At 41.9% G+C, this 16948-nt stretch overlaps 1 protein-coding gene and 1 pseudogene across 1 annotated transcript in view; both read left to right on the top strand.

Annotated features, from left to right (window-relative positions):
* The window catches only part of MYO3A (myosin IIIA), a 221092-nt gene that overhangs the window by 195700 nt on the left and 8444 nt on the right, over positions 1–16948 (top strand). Inside the window, exons 30-31 of the mRNA XM_035029490.1 lie at positions 8454–8560; positions 16235–16275. Of these exons, the coding sequence (XP_034885381.1) occupies positions 8454–8560; positions 16235–16275 (148 nt within the window). The remainder of the gene's footprint in view (positions 1–8453; positions 8561–16234; positions 16276–16948) is intronic.
* On the top strand, positions 10844–12482 carry LOC118026568 (annotated as a pseudogene).

The following is a 16948-nucleotide window of genomic DNA, read 5'->3' as shown; positions in this document are numbered from 1 at the left end:
TCATGTCTTCTGCCCATTTTTTAATTGGGTTATTCATTTTGGGGGTGTTGAGTTTTTTAAGTTCTTTATATATTTTGGATACTATATCTTTATCCGATATGTCATTTGCAAATATCTTCTCCCATTCTGTAGGTTGCCTTTTAGGTTTGTTGATTGTTTCCTTTCCTGTACAGAAACTTTTTTATTTTCATGTTGTCTCAATAGTTCATTTTTGTTTTTATTTCCCGTGGTTCAGGAGACTTACTAAAAGGAAGTTGCTATGGTTGATGTCAAAGAAGTTACTACCTATGTTTTTCTCTAGGATTTTAATGGTTTCCCATCTCATGTTTGGGTCTTTAATCCATTTTGAATTTATTTTTGTGTACGGTGTAAGAAAGTAGTCCAGTTTCATTCTTTTGCATGTAGCTGTCCTGTTTCCCCAACATCATTTGTTGAAGAGACTGCTTTGTTAAAGATTAATTGATCATATAATTGTGGGTTCATTTCTAGGTTTTCTTCTTTTTTTTTTTTTAATTTTATTATGTTCTGTTACTCACCATACAATACATCATTAGTTTTTGATGTGGTGATCCACAATCCACTGTTTTCGTATAGCACCCAGTGCTCCATGCAGTACGTGCCCTCCTTAATACCCATCACTGGGCTAACCAATCCCCCCTCCCCCCTCCCCTCTAAAACCCTGTTTGTTTCTCAGAATCCATGGTCTCTCATGGTTCATCTCTCCCTCCAATTCCGCCCTTCCCTCATTTTTCCCTTCCTTTTCCTAATGTCCTCCATGCTATTCCTTATGTTCCACAAATAAGTGAAACCATATGATAATTGACTTTCTCTGCTTGACTTATTTCACTTAGCATAATCTCCTCCAGGCCCATCCATGTTGATGTAAAAGTTGGGTATTCATCCTTTCTGATGGCTGAGTAATATTCCATTGTATATATGGACCCCATCTTCTTTATCCATTCATCTGTTGAAGGGCATCTCAGCTCTTTCCACAGTTTGGCTATTGCGGACATTGCTGCTATGAACACTGGGGTGCATATGGCCCTTCTTTTCACTACATCTGTGTCTTTGGGGTAAATACCCAGTAGTGCAATTGCTGGGTCATAGGGTAGTTCTATTTTTAGTTGTTTGAAGTACCTCCACACTGTTTTCCAAAGTGGCTGTACCAACTTGCATTCCCACCAACAATGTAAGAGGGTTCCCCTTTCTCCACAACCTCTCCAACATTTGTTGTTTGTCTCCCTGTCCATTTTTGCCATTCTAACTGGTGTAAGGTGGTATCTCAGTGTGGTTTTGATTTGGATTTCCCTGATGGCTAATGAAGATGAATACTTTTTCATGTGTTTGTTAGCCATTTGTATGTCTTCTTCAGAGAAGTGTCTTTTCATATCTTCTGCCCACTTTTTGACTTGATTATTTGTTTTTTGGGTGTTGAGTTTGAGAAGTTCTTTATAGATCTTGGATACCAGCCCTTTATCTGTAGTGTCATTTGCAAATATCTTCTCCCATTCTGTGGGTTGCTTCTTTGTTTTGTTGACTGTTTCCTTTGCTGTGCAGAAGCTTTTTATCTTGATGAAGTCCCAAAAGTTCATTTTTGCTTTTGTTTCACTAGTTTTTGGAGAAGTATCTTGAAAGAAGTTGCTGTGGGCGATGTCAAAGAGGTTACTGCCTATGTTCTCCTCTAGGATTTTGATGGATTCCTGTCTCACACTGAGGTCTTTCATCCACTTTGAGTTTATCTTTGTGAATGGTGTTAGAGAATGTTTGAGTTTCATTCTTCTGCATGTGGCTGTCCAATTTTCCCAGCACCATTTATTGAAGAGACTGTCTTTTTTCCATTGCATGTTTTTTCCTGCTTTGTCGAAGATTATTTGACCATAGAGTTGAGGGTCCATATCTGGGTTCTCTATTCTGTTCCATTGGTCTATATGTCTGTTTTTGTGCCAGTACCATGCTGTCTTGGTGATCACAGCTTTGTAATATAGCTTGAAATCGGGCAACGTGATGCCCCCAGCTTTGTTTCTCTTTTTCAACATTTCCTTGGCGATTCGGGGTCTTTTCTGATTCCATACAAATTTTAGGATTGTTTGTTCCAGCACTTTGAAAAATGTCATTGGAATTTTGATAGGGATGGCGTTGAAGGAATAGATTGCTCTGGGTAGCATAGACATTTTAACAATGCTCTTCCGATCCATGAGCATGGAATATTTTTCCATCTTTTTGTGTCTTGTTCAATTTCTTTCATGAGTGTTTTGTAGTTCCTAGAGTATAGATCCTTTACCTCTTTGGTTAGATTTATTTTGAGGTATCTTATGGTTTTTGGTGCTATTATAAATGGAATCGGTTCTCTAATTTCTCTTTCTACAGTTGCGTTGTTAGTGTATAAGAAAGCAACTGATTTCTGTGCATTGATTTTGTATCCTGCCACATTACTGAATTGCTGGATGAGTTCTAGTAATTTGGGGGTGGAGTCTTTTGGGTTTTCCACATAAAGTATCATGTCGTCTGCAAAAAGAGAGAGTTTGACTTCTTCTTTGCCAATTTGAATACCTTTTATTTCTTTTTGTTGTCTGATTGCTGTTGCTAGGACTTGTAGTACTATGTTGAACAATAGTGGCGAGAGTGGGCATCCTTGATGTGTTCCTGATCTAAAGGGAAAGGCTCTCAGCTTTTTCCCATTGAGGATGATATTCGCTGTGGGTTTTTCATAGATGGATTTTATGAACTTGAGGAATGTTCCCTCTATCCCTATACTCTGAAGAGTTTTAATCAGGAAAGGATGTTGTATTTTGTCAAATGCTTTTTCTGCATCAATTGAGAGGACCATATGGTTCTTCTCCCTCCTCTATTTAATGTGTTCTATCACATTGATTGATTTGCGGATGTTGAACCACCCTTGCATCCCGGGGATAAATCCCACTTGGTCGTGGTGGATGATCCTTTTAATGTATTGTTAGATCCTATTAGCTAGGATTTTGTTGAGGATTTTGGAATCCATATTCATCAGGGATATGGGTCTGAAATTCTCCTTTTTGATGGGGTCTTTGCCTGGTTTGGGGATTAAGGTAATGCTGGCCTCATAGAATGAGTTTGGAAGTTTTCCTTCTGTTTCTATTTTTTGAAACAGCTTCAGTAGAATAGGTATTATTTCTTCGTTGAACGTTTGGTAGAATTCCCCAGGGAATCCATCAGGCCCTGGACTCCTGTTTTTTGGGAGGTTTTGGATCACTGCTTCAATCTCGTTACTGGTTATTGGCCTATTCAGGTTGTCAATTTCTTCCTGTTTCAGTCTTGGCAGCTTATAGGTTTCCAGGAAGGCCTCCATTTCATCCAGATTGCTCAGTTTATTGGCATATAGTTGTTGATAATAATTTCTAATATTGTTTCTATTTCCTTGGTGTTAGTTGTGATCTCTCACCTTTCATTCATAATTTTATTAATTTGGGTCCTTTCTCTTTTCTTTTGGATAAGTCTGGCAGTGGTTTATCGATCTTATTAATTCTTTCAAAGAACCAACTTCTAGTTTCATTGATCTGATCCACTGTGCATCTGGTTTCTAATTCATTGATCTCTGCTTTAATTTTAATTATTTCTCTTCTAGCGCGTGGCTTAGGCGTCGTTTGTTCCTTTTTCTCTAGTTCTTTAAGGTGTAGAGTTAGTTGGTGAATTCGGGATTTTTCTATTTTTTTGAGTGAGGCTTGGATGGCTATGTATTTCCCCCTCAGGACCGCCTTTGCAGTATCCCATAGGTTTTGGACTGATGTGTTTTCGTTCTCATTGATTTCCATGAATTATTTAAGTTCTTCTTGGATTTCCTGGTTGACCCAAAAATTCTTGAGCAGAGTGGTCTTTAGCTTCCAAGTGTTTGAATTTCTGCCAAATTTTTCTTGCGATTGAGTTCCAGTTTTAAAGCATTAAGGTCTGAGAATATGCAGGGAATAATCTCAATCTTTTGGTATCGGTTGAGACCTGATTTGTGACCCAGTATGTGGTCTATTCTGGAGAAAGTTCCATCTGTGCTCAAGAAGAATGAGTATTCTGTTGTTTTAGGGTGGAATGTTCTGTAAATATCTATGAGGTCCATCTGGTCCAATGTATCATTCAAAGCTCTTGTTTCCTTGTTGATTTTCTGCTTAGATGATCTGTCCATTGCTGAGAGTGGAGTAATGAGGTCTTCTACAATTAACGTATTGTTATCAATATGACTTTATTTTGGTTAACAGTTGGCTTATATAGTTGGCTACTCCCATGTTGGGGGCATAGATATTTACAATTGTTAGATCTTCTTGTTGGATAGACCCTTTAAGAATGATAGAGTGTCCTTCTGTGTCTCTAATTACAGACTTTAGTTTAAAATCTAATTTGTCTGATATAAGAATTGCTACCCCAGCTTTCTTTTGAGGTCCGCTGGCATGGAAGATGGATCTCCATCCCTTCACTTTCAGTCTGGATGTATCTTTAGGTTCAAAATGACTCTCTTTTAGGCAGCATATGGATGGGTCCTGTCTTTTTATCCAATCTGTAACCCTGTGCCGTTTTATGGGAGCATTTAGGCCATTCACGTTGAGAGTGATTATTGAAAGATATGAATTAATTGTCATCATGTTGCCTGTGAAGACGTTGTTTTTATAGATTGTTCCTGTAAATTTCTGTTGTAGATCACTCTTGGGGTCTTTCTCCTTTTATAGAACCCCCCTTAATATTTCTTGCAGGGCCGGCTTAGTGGTCACATATTCTTTCAGTTTCTGCCAGTCATGGAAGCTCTGCATCTCTCCATCCATTCTAAATGAAAGCCTTGCCAGATAAAGTATGCTTGGCTGCATGTTTAGTACCCTGAATATGTCTTGCCAGGCCTTTCTGGCTTGCCAGGTCTCTGTGGATATGTCTGACGTTATTCTGATGTTCCTCCCTCTGTACGTACGGAATCTCTTCCCCTAACTGCCCTTAAGATCGTTTCCTTGGTTCTAAGATTTGCAAGATTTACTATTACATGCTGGGGTGTTGGCCTGTTTTCCTTGATCTTGGGAGGGGTCCTCTCTGCCTCTAGGTCGCGAATGTTTGTTTCCTTCCCCATATTAGGGAAGTTCTCAGCTACGATTTGCTCAAATACATCTTCTAGTCCTCTCTCTCTCTCTCCACTCTCTCGGGGATTCCAATTATTCTGACATTGGAACACTTCATGGTGTCACTTATTTCTCTGATTCTATTTTCATGGATTCTGAATTGTTTTTCCCTGGCCTCCTCTTTTCCCTTTTTATCTATTATATTGTCTTCCAGGTCGCTTATTTGTTCTTCTGCCTCAGTTACCCTAGCTGTTAGATTATCTAGATTAGATTGGATCTCACTGATAGGATTTTTAAGTTCTGCCAATTCAGCTTTCATTTCTGCCCTTAGAGACTCTATGTTGCCATTAATTGATTTCTCCATTCTAGCCATTGTCTTCACAATTGCTAGCCTGAAATCCATCTCCAACATCTTGGTTATATCTGCACCCATTTGTAAATCTGCAGCATAAGTCATAATCTCTGAGTCTTTTCTATTTTGGGGGTTCCTCCTCCTAGTCATTCTGTTGATGGGTGGTTGAAGGAATGTATAGAGTCCAAATTATTGACCAGAAACCAAGCAAGATGCACCTGTTTTCTTGGGACCTTAGGGTTGCTGGCCTCTTGTTTTCCCAGCCTGTCTTCGGCAGGAGGGGCCTGTCGTGTTGTTACTCAGGCAACCCTGTTTGGGCGGAGTTGCCCTGCCCCCCTGTGGCAGGGGATGGGCTCAGCAGGAATCAGTTTTGGGGGCTTTTGTTCTCTGGCGGCTTTCCCTGGCGGCTTTCTGCATCTCTTCCGTGAGTCAGAGCAGAAGAGACCATTTCCAACCCTCTGCCTCAAAGCAGAGAGACCACAGTCTGTTCTTCAATGAGCTCTCCAGGCCACACCGTCTCCGTTTCTGTCCGTGCTGCTATAAACCGCAGCATCCTGGGTTGTGCGCCCCTCCGCAGCGCCCCCAGTCCTGCCTCCAGGTCGGAGCATGTCTCTGCCCTTTGTGCTTCTAAAACTGCCAGCCGCTCCCAGTTCATGTGCGCGACCCCACCGCTCCGGGTTTCTGCCCCGGGGGCTGCCCTAGAGTCCTTTCCCTGCCGCTACCAGTCTGCAAGTCTGTGCCCCGTCCGCAGCACACAAGGCTGTCGCTCACCGGCGTTGTAGGATCCCCACGTCCAGGCACCCTCCCGCTGCCATTTATCCTCCGATATCTGCCCTCAGAATCAGGGCTCTCTGCTTCGTACCTCAAAACCAACTGCCTACGATATTCTGTTTGTAGAGATCCAGATCTTCTTACATCTCAGGCTGGTTTCGTGGGTGCTCAGAGTGGTCTGGTAGATATCCAGCTCAATTCCGGGGACCAGTTGAAATAGGGTCCCCTACTCCTCCGCCATCTTTCCTTCCCCCTACATTTCTAGGTTTTCAAAGATTTTATTTATTTATTTGAGACAGAGAGAATGAGAGACAGAGAGCATGAGAGGGAGGAGGGTCAGAGGGAGAAGCAGACTCCCCACCGAGCAGGGAGCCCGATGCGGGACTCGATCCCGGGACTCCAGGATCATGACCTGAGCCGAAGGCAGTCGCTTAACCAACTGAGCCACCCAGGCGCCCCCATTTCTAGGTTTTCTATTCTGTTCCATTGATCTGTGTGTCTATTTTTGTGCCCATACCATACTGTTTTGATTACGACAGCTTTGTAATATAACATAAAGGCCAGAATTGTGATGCCTCCAGCTTTGCTTTTCTTTTTCAATGTTGCTTTGGCTGTTCAGGGTCTTTTGTGGTTCCATACAAATTTTAGGATTGTTTGTTCTAGTTCTGTGAAAAGTGCTATTGGTAATTTGATAGGAATTGCATTAAACATGTACATTGCTTTGGGTAGTATAGACATTTTAACAGTATTTGTTCTTCCATCCGTGAGTCATCTGTGTCTTTCATTTCTTTGTGCCATCTTCAATTTCTTTCATCAGTGTTTCATAATTTCTGAAGTACAAGTCTTTTACCTCTTTGGTTAGGTTTATTCTTAGGTATCTTATTGTTTTTGGTGCAGTTGTACATGGGATTGATACCTATTAATTTCCCTTTCTGCTGCTTCATTATTGGTGTATAGATTTCTGTACATTAATTTTGTATCCTGTGACTTTACTGAAATCATTTTTCAGTTCTAGTTTTTGGTGGAGTCTTTCAGGTTTTCTATATAGAGTATCATGTCACCTGCAAGTAATGAAGGTTTTACTTCTTCCTTGCCAATTTGGATGCCTTCTATTTCTTTTTGTTGTCTGATTGCTGAGGCTAGGACTTCCATTGCTATGCTGAGTAAGAGTGGTGACAGTGGACATCCCTCTCTTGTTCCTGACCTTAGGGGAAAAGCTCTCAGTTTTTCCCCCATTGAGGATGATGTTAGCTGTGGGTTTTTCATAAATGGCCTTTATTATGTTGAGGTATGTCCCTCTAAACCTACTTTGTTGAGGGTTTTTATCATGAATACATGTTATACTTTGTCAAATGTTCTTTCTGTATCTATTGAAATGATCATATGGCTCTTATCCTTTCTTTTATTAATGTGATGTATCTTGTTGATTGATTTGTGAATATTGAACCACCTTTGCAACCCAGGAATAAATACTTGGGTTGATCTTGGTGAATGATTTTTTAAATGTATTGTTGGATTCTGTTTGCTAGTATTTTGTTGAGTATTTTTGCATCTATGTTCATCAGAGATACTGGCCTGTAGTTCTTTTTACTTGTGATGTCTTTATCTGGTTTTGCTATCAGGGTAATGCTGGCCTCATAGAATGAATGTGGAAGTTTTCCTTCCTTTTCTATGTTTTGGAATAGTTTGAGAAGAATAGGTATTAACTCTTCTTTAAATGTTTGGCATAATACCCCTTTTTTTTTTTTTTTTTATGTATTTGAGAGAGAGAGAATGAGAGACAGAGAGCATGAGAAGGAGGAAGGTCAGAGGGAGAAGCAGACTCCCTGCCGAGCAGGGAGCCTGATGCGGGACTCGATCCCGGGACTCCAGGATCATGACCTGAGCCGAAGGCAGTCGCTTAACCAACTGAGCCACCCAGGCGCCCCATAATACCCCTTTTTAAGGATTTTCTGGTAGCTTTGACTCCTCTCCCCATCATCCTCTGAACTTCTGTATGCTATTCCACATTACCAAACTATGCATTTCTTTTCTTGCCCTGCTTTTCTTTCCCTTATCTCTCAAAGCCCCAGACCACCAAACAATCAGAAGGAACGTGTGATGAGGAATATGATAAGGGCTGGTTGGGGGGCCAAAGGTCTTTCCTCTTTCTCCCATCTTGAACCCCTGTTGTATGTATATAATTTCTTATTTACCCCCAAAAGGAAGACCTTGCTTGATAGTAGTCTTTGTAATTGAATACTTGTTTATGATCACCTTTCTTGTAGGTATCTCTAAAGAAGAAGAACCAAAAATATTGAGACCCCCAAGACGGCCCCGGAAACCCAAAACATTAAATAACCCTGAGGACTCCACATACTATTATCTGCTACATGTAAGTGGCTCACTCTTACTATCAGATGGGAGCCATAGCATCCACTAACACCCCTCTTCCTCCTGGTCCAAGCCTCCCCCACAGTCCTGTAAACCCCCTGTCCTCCAGCAGTCTTCTCTGCTGGTGCATTAATAGAGCTAAGATGCAAATACCAACCCAGAAAGAGAAATACATCGTAACAGGAGAGGGACTCAGGTCAAAGGGAGAGTTTAAGGAAAAGAAGGAAGGGAAAGATGAAGAAGGAGACATTTACTTGAGCACCTTTTAAATTCCAGGCCTAGAGGAAGGGGTGTTCATGCACACTATGATGACATCTAATCCTATGAATAGCCCTTAAGGTGGTGTCCTCTCACTAGTCAGGACTCAGACCCAATAAGCACTCCAGAGCTGCCAGGCTTATTAGCTACACTCAGGTCTTCTGACTCTGCAGCTTACTCCCTGTGTGCAAGCCTGCCCTTCCTCTCCGTGAATGCCGCCGTCATCCACTGGTGGGACCCGGACCAAGAACCTGGGAGTCATCCTGGACCTTGCCCTCTCTCTCATTCCTGACATCCAATCTGTCCCCTAAAGCATGGCTTCTCCTGGCCAAGGCTCACTCCTATTCATGCCCTGCCTCTGACCCACAGGCAGCACTCTACTTCAGACCATCATCATTCCTCACCTAGGATATTCCAAACTTCCTATCATGGCGTCTCCAGCCCCTACCAGAGTGTTTCTCTAGACCATCTTGTGAGTGGGTTCCTCCCTTGATGATTCCTCTGAGAGCTCAGCAGTTCCTTCAGCAGGAAGTCCAGACAATGCAGAGGCCCTCCCCATTGGCCCTGGGACTGCTCTTCGGCCCCCTCTCCAGCCCCCATATCCACGACCCACCACTAACTGCCTGAAACCCTGCCAGACAGGGCCTTTCTCTCACGTTCCTTAGTCCTTTGCACCTGCTGGTCCTTCCCTCTATAATGCTTATTCCCTCTTCCACTCCCACTGCCAAAGGGAGAGAGCAAGGATTCTCTGCCCCCAGAGAGTGCTTCCCATCTGTTGGAATTTTCCCCCACTTCTTGGCAGAAAATGGAGCTCCTGCTTGACTTCCAAGTCAAACAGCCTCTTAGTCCTCCCCTCTCTCTGGGGGTTTCTCTCCAGTATCTTTGGAAGGCTCCTCTCCACCTTGGTGTTGCCTCATGTTCAATCTTGGACTCTCTTCTCCTCTCATTTCTTCAGTTACTACTGATTCCCAAATCTTTACCTCTGGCTAGATCTCTCTCCACATTCAGATCCCAAACTGGCTAGTGTTTGTTTCACACACTGCACATGGATGTGCACAGACATCCATCCACACACACTCACACACACACACAGCTTTGTTGAGATACATCACATACCATACAATTCACACACCCAAAATATACAATTAAATGGTTTTCATTATATTCAGAGTTGTGCAACCATCACCATAATCAATTTTAGAACATTTCCATCACCCCAAAAAGAAACTCCAGACCCATTAGCAGTCATCCCCCATCCCCTCCCTCCAGCCCCAGGCAACCACTCATCTATTTTCTATTTGCCTGTTCTGAACATTTCATATAAATAGAAATGTGTGACATGCGGGCCTTGTGAATGAATGACTGGCTCTTTTCACAACCAGTAATCAGAATATTATCCTGACTTCTCCCCCTTTCTCATCTTCCATATCCAAAAACCTACCTCTTAAATATCTCCTGAATTTCTGTTTCTGTCCACACCATATGCTCACAGCTTCCTCCAGGCCAGCATTCCCAGTTGATATTTCTGCATCTATCCCCCCTCTTACTGTTCTCTTGTTTTGCTCCCCTTCTTGTTAATACGTCTTTCACACTGTAGTTGGAGTTGTGTTTCTAAAATTAACATCTGGTCGCGCTACCCCTCTGATGGAAAACCTTGTAATGACTTCCTAGTGTCCTATGATAGAAGGGCTGGTTAACATGAGGGCCTTGCTTACCTTTCCAACCTCAACTCCTGACATTCATTCACCCCTTTTTCTCTCCTCTCCAGCCATTTCCTCTCATTAGGCTATACCTGGTCTTCACATTGTCCATAGACATTTGTCCCTATATGCTCTGTCCTCCGCCTAGAAACCACTTCCTTTTTCTGTTCTCACCTTGTGGGGACAAAATACCCCCATCCTCGATGTCTTTTTCTTCAGGAAGCCTTCCTGATACTCCCAAGTCCTGAAGGAGCTCTTCCTGTGTCCTCCCTAAGTGGTCCATGCTTCCATGTCACCACGCTGTGTCCCGCCAAAAAGTGACCAACATGGTTTTCACGAGGTCAAGGAGTTTGCCTGTTGCATTTAGCTTGACACATAGTCGGCGTGCAATAAATATTTGTGGTACAAACGAGCGCAGTGCAATGTGAGCGAAATACAATTAGAAGTAAATCAAGGAAGCGAAAAGTCCAGATAGCTCCATTTGACTATTACTTTAAAAAAATCTTGATAACAGACTTTTTTCTGCCCACCCCAAAAGGAAGCACATAGCCTGACATTTTTTTATGTGGTTAAATAGAAAGAGCAGAGAACAAGATTAGAAATTACCAGACATTCCCTCTTAACTCTGAATATAAGTGGTAAAGGATGCTCAGTGACCTTTATTAACTGCAGCCGAATGACCATTGACCATGAGGGTTTCAACGACAGATGCCACTCTTGACATGAGAATTTATAAGAACTTGAAATAAGGTGTGTGTCTGTTACTGACCACCACCCGCTCAGCAGGAATCGTGCAGCAGATCCTGAGCCTCACAAATGAGTCCCTGCCCTCAAGAAGTTGACTTTGCCGTTGTATTATTCTTTTTTAAATGAACATAAAGGGTTTAATACCTCTTAAACTATCAGCGACTGGAATCCTTTTTATAACCCTAAGTCTTGAAATCTGTGGCTTCTGTGAAAAATAAAGCACAGAAACCCAAGATATCAGTATAAGCGACAACATCCCATGTGTTCATATTTATCTGGCCCTTACCCAAATTTGGGGCATGACGCATAGTGGAATCTATAGCTCTGAGGGGACCCACGTCCTTTAACCAGGAAAACACTTTCTGGAATTTCGGGCTCAGCTGTAGTAGCTCGGAAGTGGGCACCAGTGGGTGGGGCGGGCTACGGCTGGCCGAGCGGGACATGGAGGGGGTGGTAGCTACTCCCACGACTGCCTTGGCTGCCTGCCAGGACAGGTGCATCTGATGTGACCAGGGGGCCGAGGAATTGTACGCCCCGTTAACCTTGGAGTGCTGAAGATAACCGTCCGCAAATCCTGCCTTAAAGCCTGTAGACAGACATATCAGGTATGATCCTGTTATCATCTTGATTAATGCGATTTTATGCAAAGCCAAGGCCTTGCAGGCATCTTCTTTTCAGTACTAAAATAAACAGTCAGGGACAACTCTGCACATTTTGTTTGCTTTGTGTAGCATTCCTGAGGTGGTGGCGGCTTTAAGGTTCAAACCGGAACACTGACCCTGATGACCTAATCAGATATACCAAGGAGTGGGATGTCTCCAGCATGTTTGTAATTGCTTCTCTAGAACAAACTGCGCTTTTTTGTGGGCATGTTTTACTTTCCTGTGAGTAGAATGACCGATGACAGCAGGAAAAAAAAGAAACTCAACTTCATTTTGCTGTTGAAAACGTTATTATGATCTAGCTATGGAAAACTCTTGCTGCTTCCAGCTGTCATTTGGGAACATGATGACACACTCCTGTGCCTCAGACTCATTACAGTATTTGTCCTTACATCAAATGTTCAGGCAATTAGAGTGACCCTGAAGATCAACGGAAAGCTCTCCTTTTGGCCATCTTGAGTGGCTTACTGATAGAGAGCACCATGGTCTACTTCTTCCAGAGGATGGAATGGGATATAGGAAGTGTTGTGCCATCTATAAATCTCAAGACTTTTGAAGAGTTGTATTCTTTATTATCTGTGGCATGACCAGCGGCATCCAAAGAAGAGAAGACTAAAACACAAACCAAGCACCTCACTTCTGTTGAGCAAAGTGAAGCAAGGATTTGGATACAGTTCCTGAAAAAAGAAAGCAATGGTTATGGTATTAGAAACCCCCCAAAACCGCCACGTCTCACCCCCCTCCTCATTAAGAAACAACCAGACCACATAGCGATACCCACAGACACAGGGAATGTTGCTCTAGGGAATGAGGTATGAAACAAGTGAAGATTTTTATGCATTATAGGCAACTTCCGCTAAAGCATTTGAGTTGAAAGAGGAACATGAACTCATGATTCATACATAATAAAAGATCTGTGTATCAAAAAAAAAACCACTTTCTGTAATTTTAAATGGTTTTCATGAAACTCTTTCTAAAATATACTACACACTGTAAACCTTTTCTTGATGACCCAAGGCCACTGAGGAAAAATGGTTGTATTTATTTAGATTTACGAGGTAGCGCCCCATCTCTCTGTATTTGCCTGGCCCTGCTTCATTTTCTTCAGAGATGAGGAAATATATGTGTTCTCTCCTCCTGCCTGACTCTTCCCTCCAGACTAGAGCTGAGCGAAGGCAGGGACTCGCTAGCTGTTACAGCCCCTCTGTTGCGGTGCAGTACCCCCCCGCCTCACCCCGCTGGCCGGGGCTGCTGAGCTGGGGTGGGGACACGGGGGGGGGGGGCGGTGAGGCCCCTGCCCCTCCCCACACAAACAGCTCTGCGCCCAGGTGCTTCCCCTGTTCCTGTAGTTCTTGTTTCTGCTTGGATGTCCCTTCTTTCCATGGTCATTCTGAGCACCTGAAACCAATACCAGCTGTCTTCTATGATGTGATGCTCTTAATCTCTTACATCTAGGAAACGTTGCTATTTTGTTAAAGATTTATTTATTTTAGAGAGAGAGAGGGAGTGAGCGTGAGCAGGGGGAGGGGCAGAGGGAGGGAGAGAGAGAGAGGGAAGCATACTCCCCACGAGCAAGGAGCCCCACACGGGGCTCGCTCTCGGGACCCTGAGATCATGACCTGAGCCGAAATCAAGAGTCGATGCTTAACCGAATGAGCCACCCAGGTGCTCCTGAAACGTTGCTACTTTTGTGTCCAAAATCAGAGCGAGCTGAGCCTAAGAAGCGTGCCTCAGGAGCCTAAGGAGGACCTGAGCTGAGCACACACAGCTCATTGCTTCAGTGTGGGGTGCCCACTCTGGTACTCAGCTGTGCAGTCCACAGTTTCCTCCAAAACTGACTAACTAAACACAATCACTTCAAAGGACCTTCCAGTTTTATTATTTTCTCCAGTACCTTCCCTAAACTAGTAGGTAAGTAAGAGGAGTAGGTAGTTTGGCCACTTGGGATGTGGTTTTTTTTCTTCTTCTATGTTTTGGCTCCTCCTTCATCCTTGTGAAGCCGTCTAAGCAAATAAAGTGTTCATGCATTTCCATAGGAATGTAAGATTGTGTCCACCATAATGTAACAGATATGAATTTTAAAGTTCTGGGGAGAGGTTGTAGTGTAGCTGACTGAGGAAGAGATTCTTCAGAGTTCTCTGAGCAAAGGCCTCCCTCTTCCAAAGACCTCCTCAAGAAATACCCGCCCCAGAACATCTCCTCCTTATACCATCTTTATCTCCTTCTTGCTCTCTCTTCTTTAACTCTACAAGAAACTGCCACTAGACATTTGCTTCTTTCTTTTCATTTCAAATTTCAAGTTAGTGATTTGTCATTTCAGAACTGTCGCTGAAAACATTGTTTGTTTTAAATAAATGTCACTAATTTTAAGTCCCAGGTGATAAGATTAGTATTGTATTAAATCCTCTCCCTTGAGGGACAATATGCTTCCGCCTTCATGATGAAGAATGCAGTTTCGTGCATCCCTTTTGGCCCCAGCTGCCAGGACACTGAGGGACAGACATAAGGCTCCATCCTACACTTTTGCCCTCTTTGTTCCTTATTTACAACTTCCACTTTATTACTTTGCTTGTGTAATTGCTTCCATGATAAACCCCCTTAAATAATTTTTGGAAAGATATATTATCGAGTGATAGTTCACTAGAATATTCTGGCACAGGCAAGAGTGAAATAAGCATAAGCCTGGACAGTATTCACTCTTCTAAGAAGTCCTGTAACTGAGAACCAAATTATATACACCGCCTCCCAGAGGGAAATGTTGATCCCGAAGAAAAGGCAGAAGGTTATTTGATTTGTGGTGCCAGAATTTAAGGGCAGAAGGTTATTTGATTCGTGGTGGTGTAAAGGGGATCTCCGTCACTCAACAGAACGCCATCATTTAAACATAACTTTGGATTATAGAAAATGGTTACCAAGAACAAGAGATATTTTTTTCAGATAGTGGATCAAGGAGGCAGGACCTCTGTCATATTAAAACAACAACCACAACAAACACCACCTGGGGTGCAGGGATCATTCACTAGGCTGTTAGGGGCCATTGTACCTATGGCGGCAACATGATTATTTGTGAGCACCTCCTGGCCCGGGGCATTGGATCAAGAATGTAATAGGAAATAGGAAGGAGGACAGGAATGTATTTGGTGTCCTGCCCCTTACCTGGTTACTTTTTGAATGATCCACTCCCAGACTTGATACCTTTAACATTCCCTTCTCCCTCCTCCACCCACTAAAATACCAACCAAGAAGAAGAGATGAAACTATGAACCATTTGACTCATCTGACATTTTAGTGTATTACAAATGATAAATCATGAGAAAAGATGATTTAGCATGCCTAAAAATACTGGGGGCAACCTTCAATATTTACAAACCATTGTTAGTTGCCATTTTTATTGTCTTGCATTTTTATGGAGCAGCTTGATATCTGCATTAGAGTTCCCATGATTACAGTATCCTTAGCTTGTTCAAGGTGAGTGTGCAATTTGTTCTCTCAGCCTAAAAGACAGACAGGCTCTTGCAGCATGTAAATAGGGGAGTCCAAATACCTTGCACCAGCACACATAGTGAAGCACATTACTAGTGTTACAATACAAAAGGTGATACTGCTTTGTATGTAAGGTAAAATGAAGTACCATTTCCTTAGTGTTCAGATTGAAGCACTGATTAAAAAGTATCTAATTAAATCCAGGCTCACGTATTCTGATTTGTGCCTTGATACATCAAGTTCTCAACTGGAGGAAGAATTTGCAAATGAACACATATATCATCTATGCTGTTACTTTTATGCCATAAATGGGCTCCTATAGGTTAGTGAAGTCACACTTCTATTCTTTTGTGGACTGTTGCACCTGCCTTCGCTGTCCACCCATCTGCTTTGCCAGCAGACAATGATGACATATAAGCGAGACATCAAAGCAGCCTAATCAACCTGCCTAACTCACAGCTGCATGTGTGATAGAGAGACAGGTTTTCCAGGAATTCTGACATATGTTTTCCCATTTGTATACTTGTGTATACTGCTCACTATGTGGTTAACTTTTTTTTTGGCATGGAATGCAAAGATTAATTATAGTCCAGGCCTGGTAAAAAAATAATCACAAATTCATAATTAGCAAATTTTGAGTGAATTATATTTCATTAGATTTTTAAAACATTCTATCCGCTTGCTTATTTCTAAGTTAGCTTTATAGGAACAAATGTATTTATATATTAAGATTATAGTAAATATATCAATTATTTTCTATTAATCAATTACATTATTTTAATCATAATATTATATTGATTTTTTAATTTTTTCTGTTCCCTTTAGAAGTCAATCCAAGAAGAAAAACGAAGACCAAGGAAAGATAGGTAAATTATTATTTCTAGATTTCAGTGTCATCTGAATATAATTATATAAATAATAATTATATAAATATATATTTATATAAATAAATATATATAAATAAATTATATAAATATGATTCCAAATGTTCAAATTATGATTGAAAATCACCTTTTTAAAAAAATCATCTATTTTATGTGGATAGATTTGGAAAGTAGCATCCTCCCAATACATTTATTTATGTTATAAATATATGCTTTATATGTAATTTAGAAGATCATCTTACCTATTAGAAATATATTGAGCTAGGGGCGCCTGGGTGGCTCAGTTGGTTAAGCGACTGCCTTCAGCTCGGGTCATGATCCTGGAGTCCCTGGATCGAGTCCCGCATCGGGCTCCCTACTCGGCGAGGAGCCTGCTTCTCCCTCTAACCCTCCCCCCCTCATGTACTCTCTCTCTCTCTCTCATTCTCGGTCTCTCAAATAAATAAATCTTTAAAAAAAAAAAAAAAGAAATATATTGAGCTAGCATAGTATGAAGCATACATTAAGAACTCAAATAGTTTATGAATGAATTGTATTGTCCCAGTACAGAATTTGCTTTTCTTTGTCCATTGATATGCTTTTGATCAGACAATTTGAACACACTTGTGTCCATGAACTTTCTTTCCCCAAACTTCTTTGTTTTTTGTTCTTCAAC

Source organism: Mirounga leonina, unplaced genomic scaffold (genome assembly GCF_011800145.1).
Source record: "Mirounga leonina isolate KUSES-001 unplaced genomic scaffold, KU_Mleo_1.0 Mir_242, whole genome shotgun sequence".
In the NCBI taxonomy this organism is placed as follows: Eukaryota; Metazoa; Chordata; class Mammalia; order Carnivora; family Phocidae; genus Mirounga; species Mirounga leonina.
This window is presented reverse-complemented; position numbering and strand designations above follow the sequence as displayed.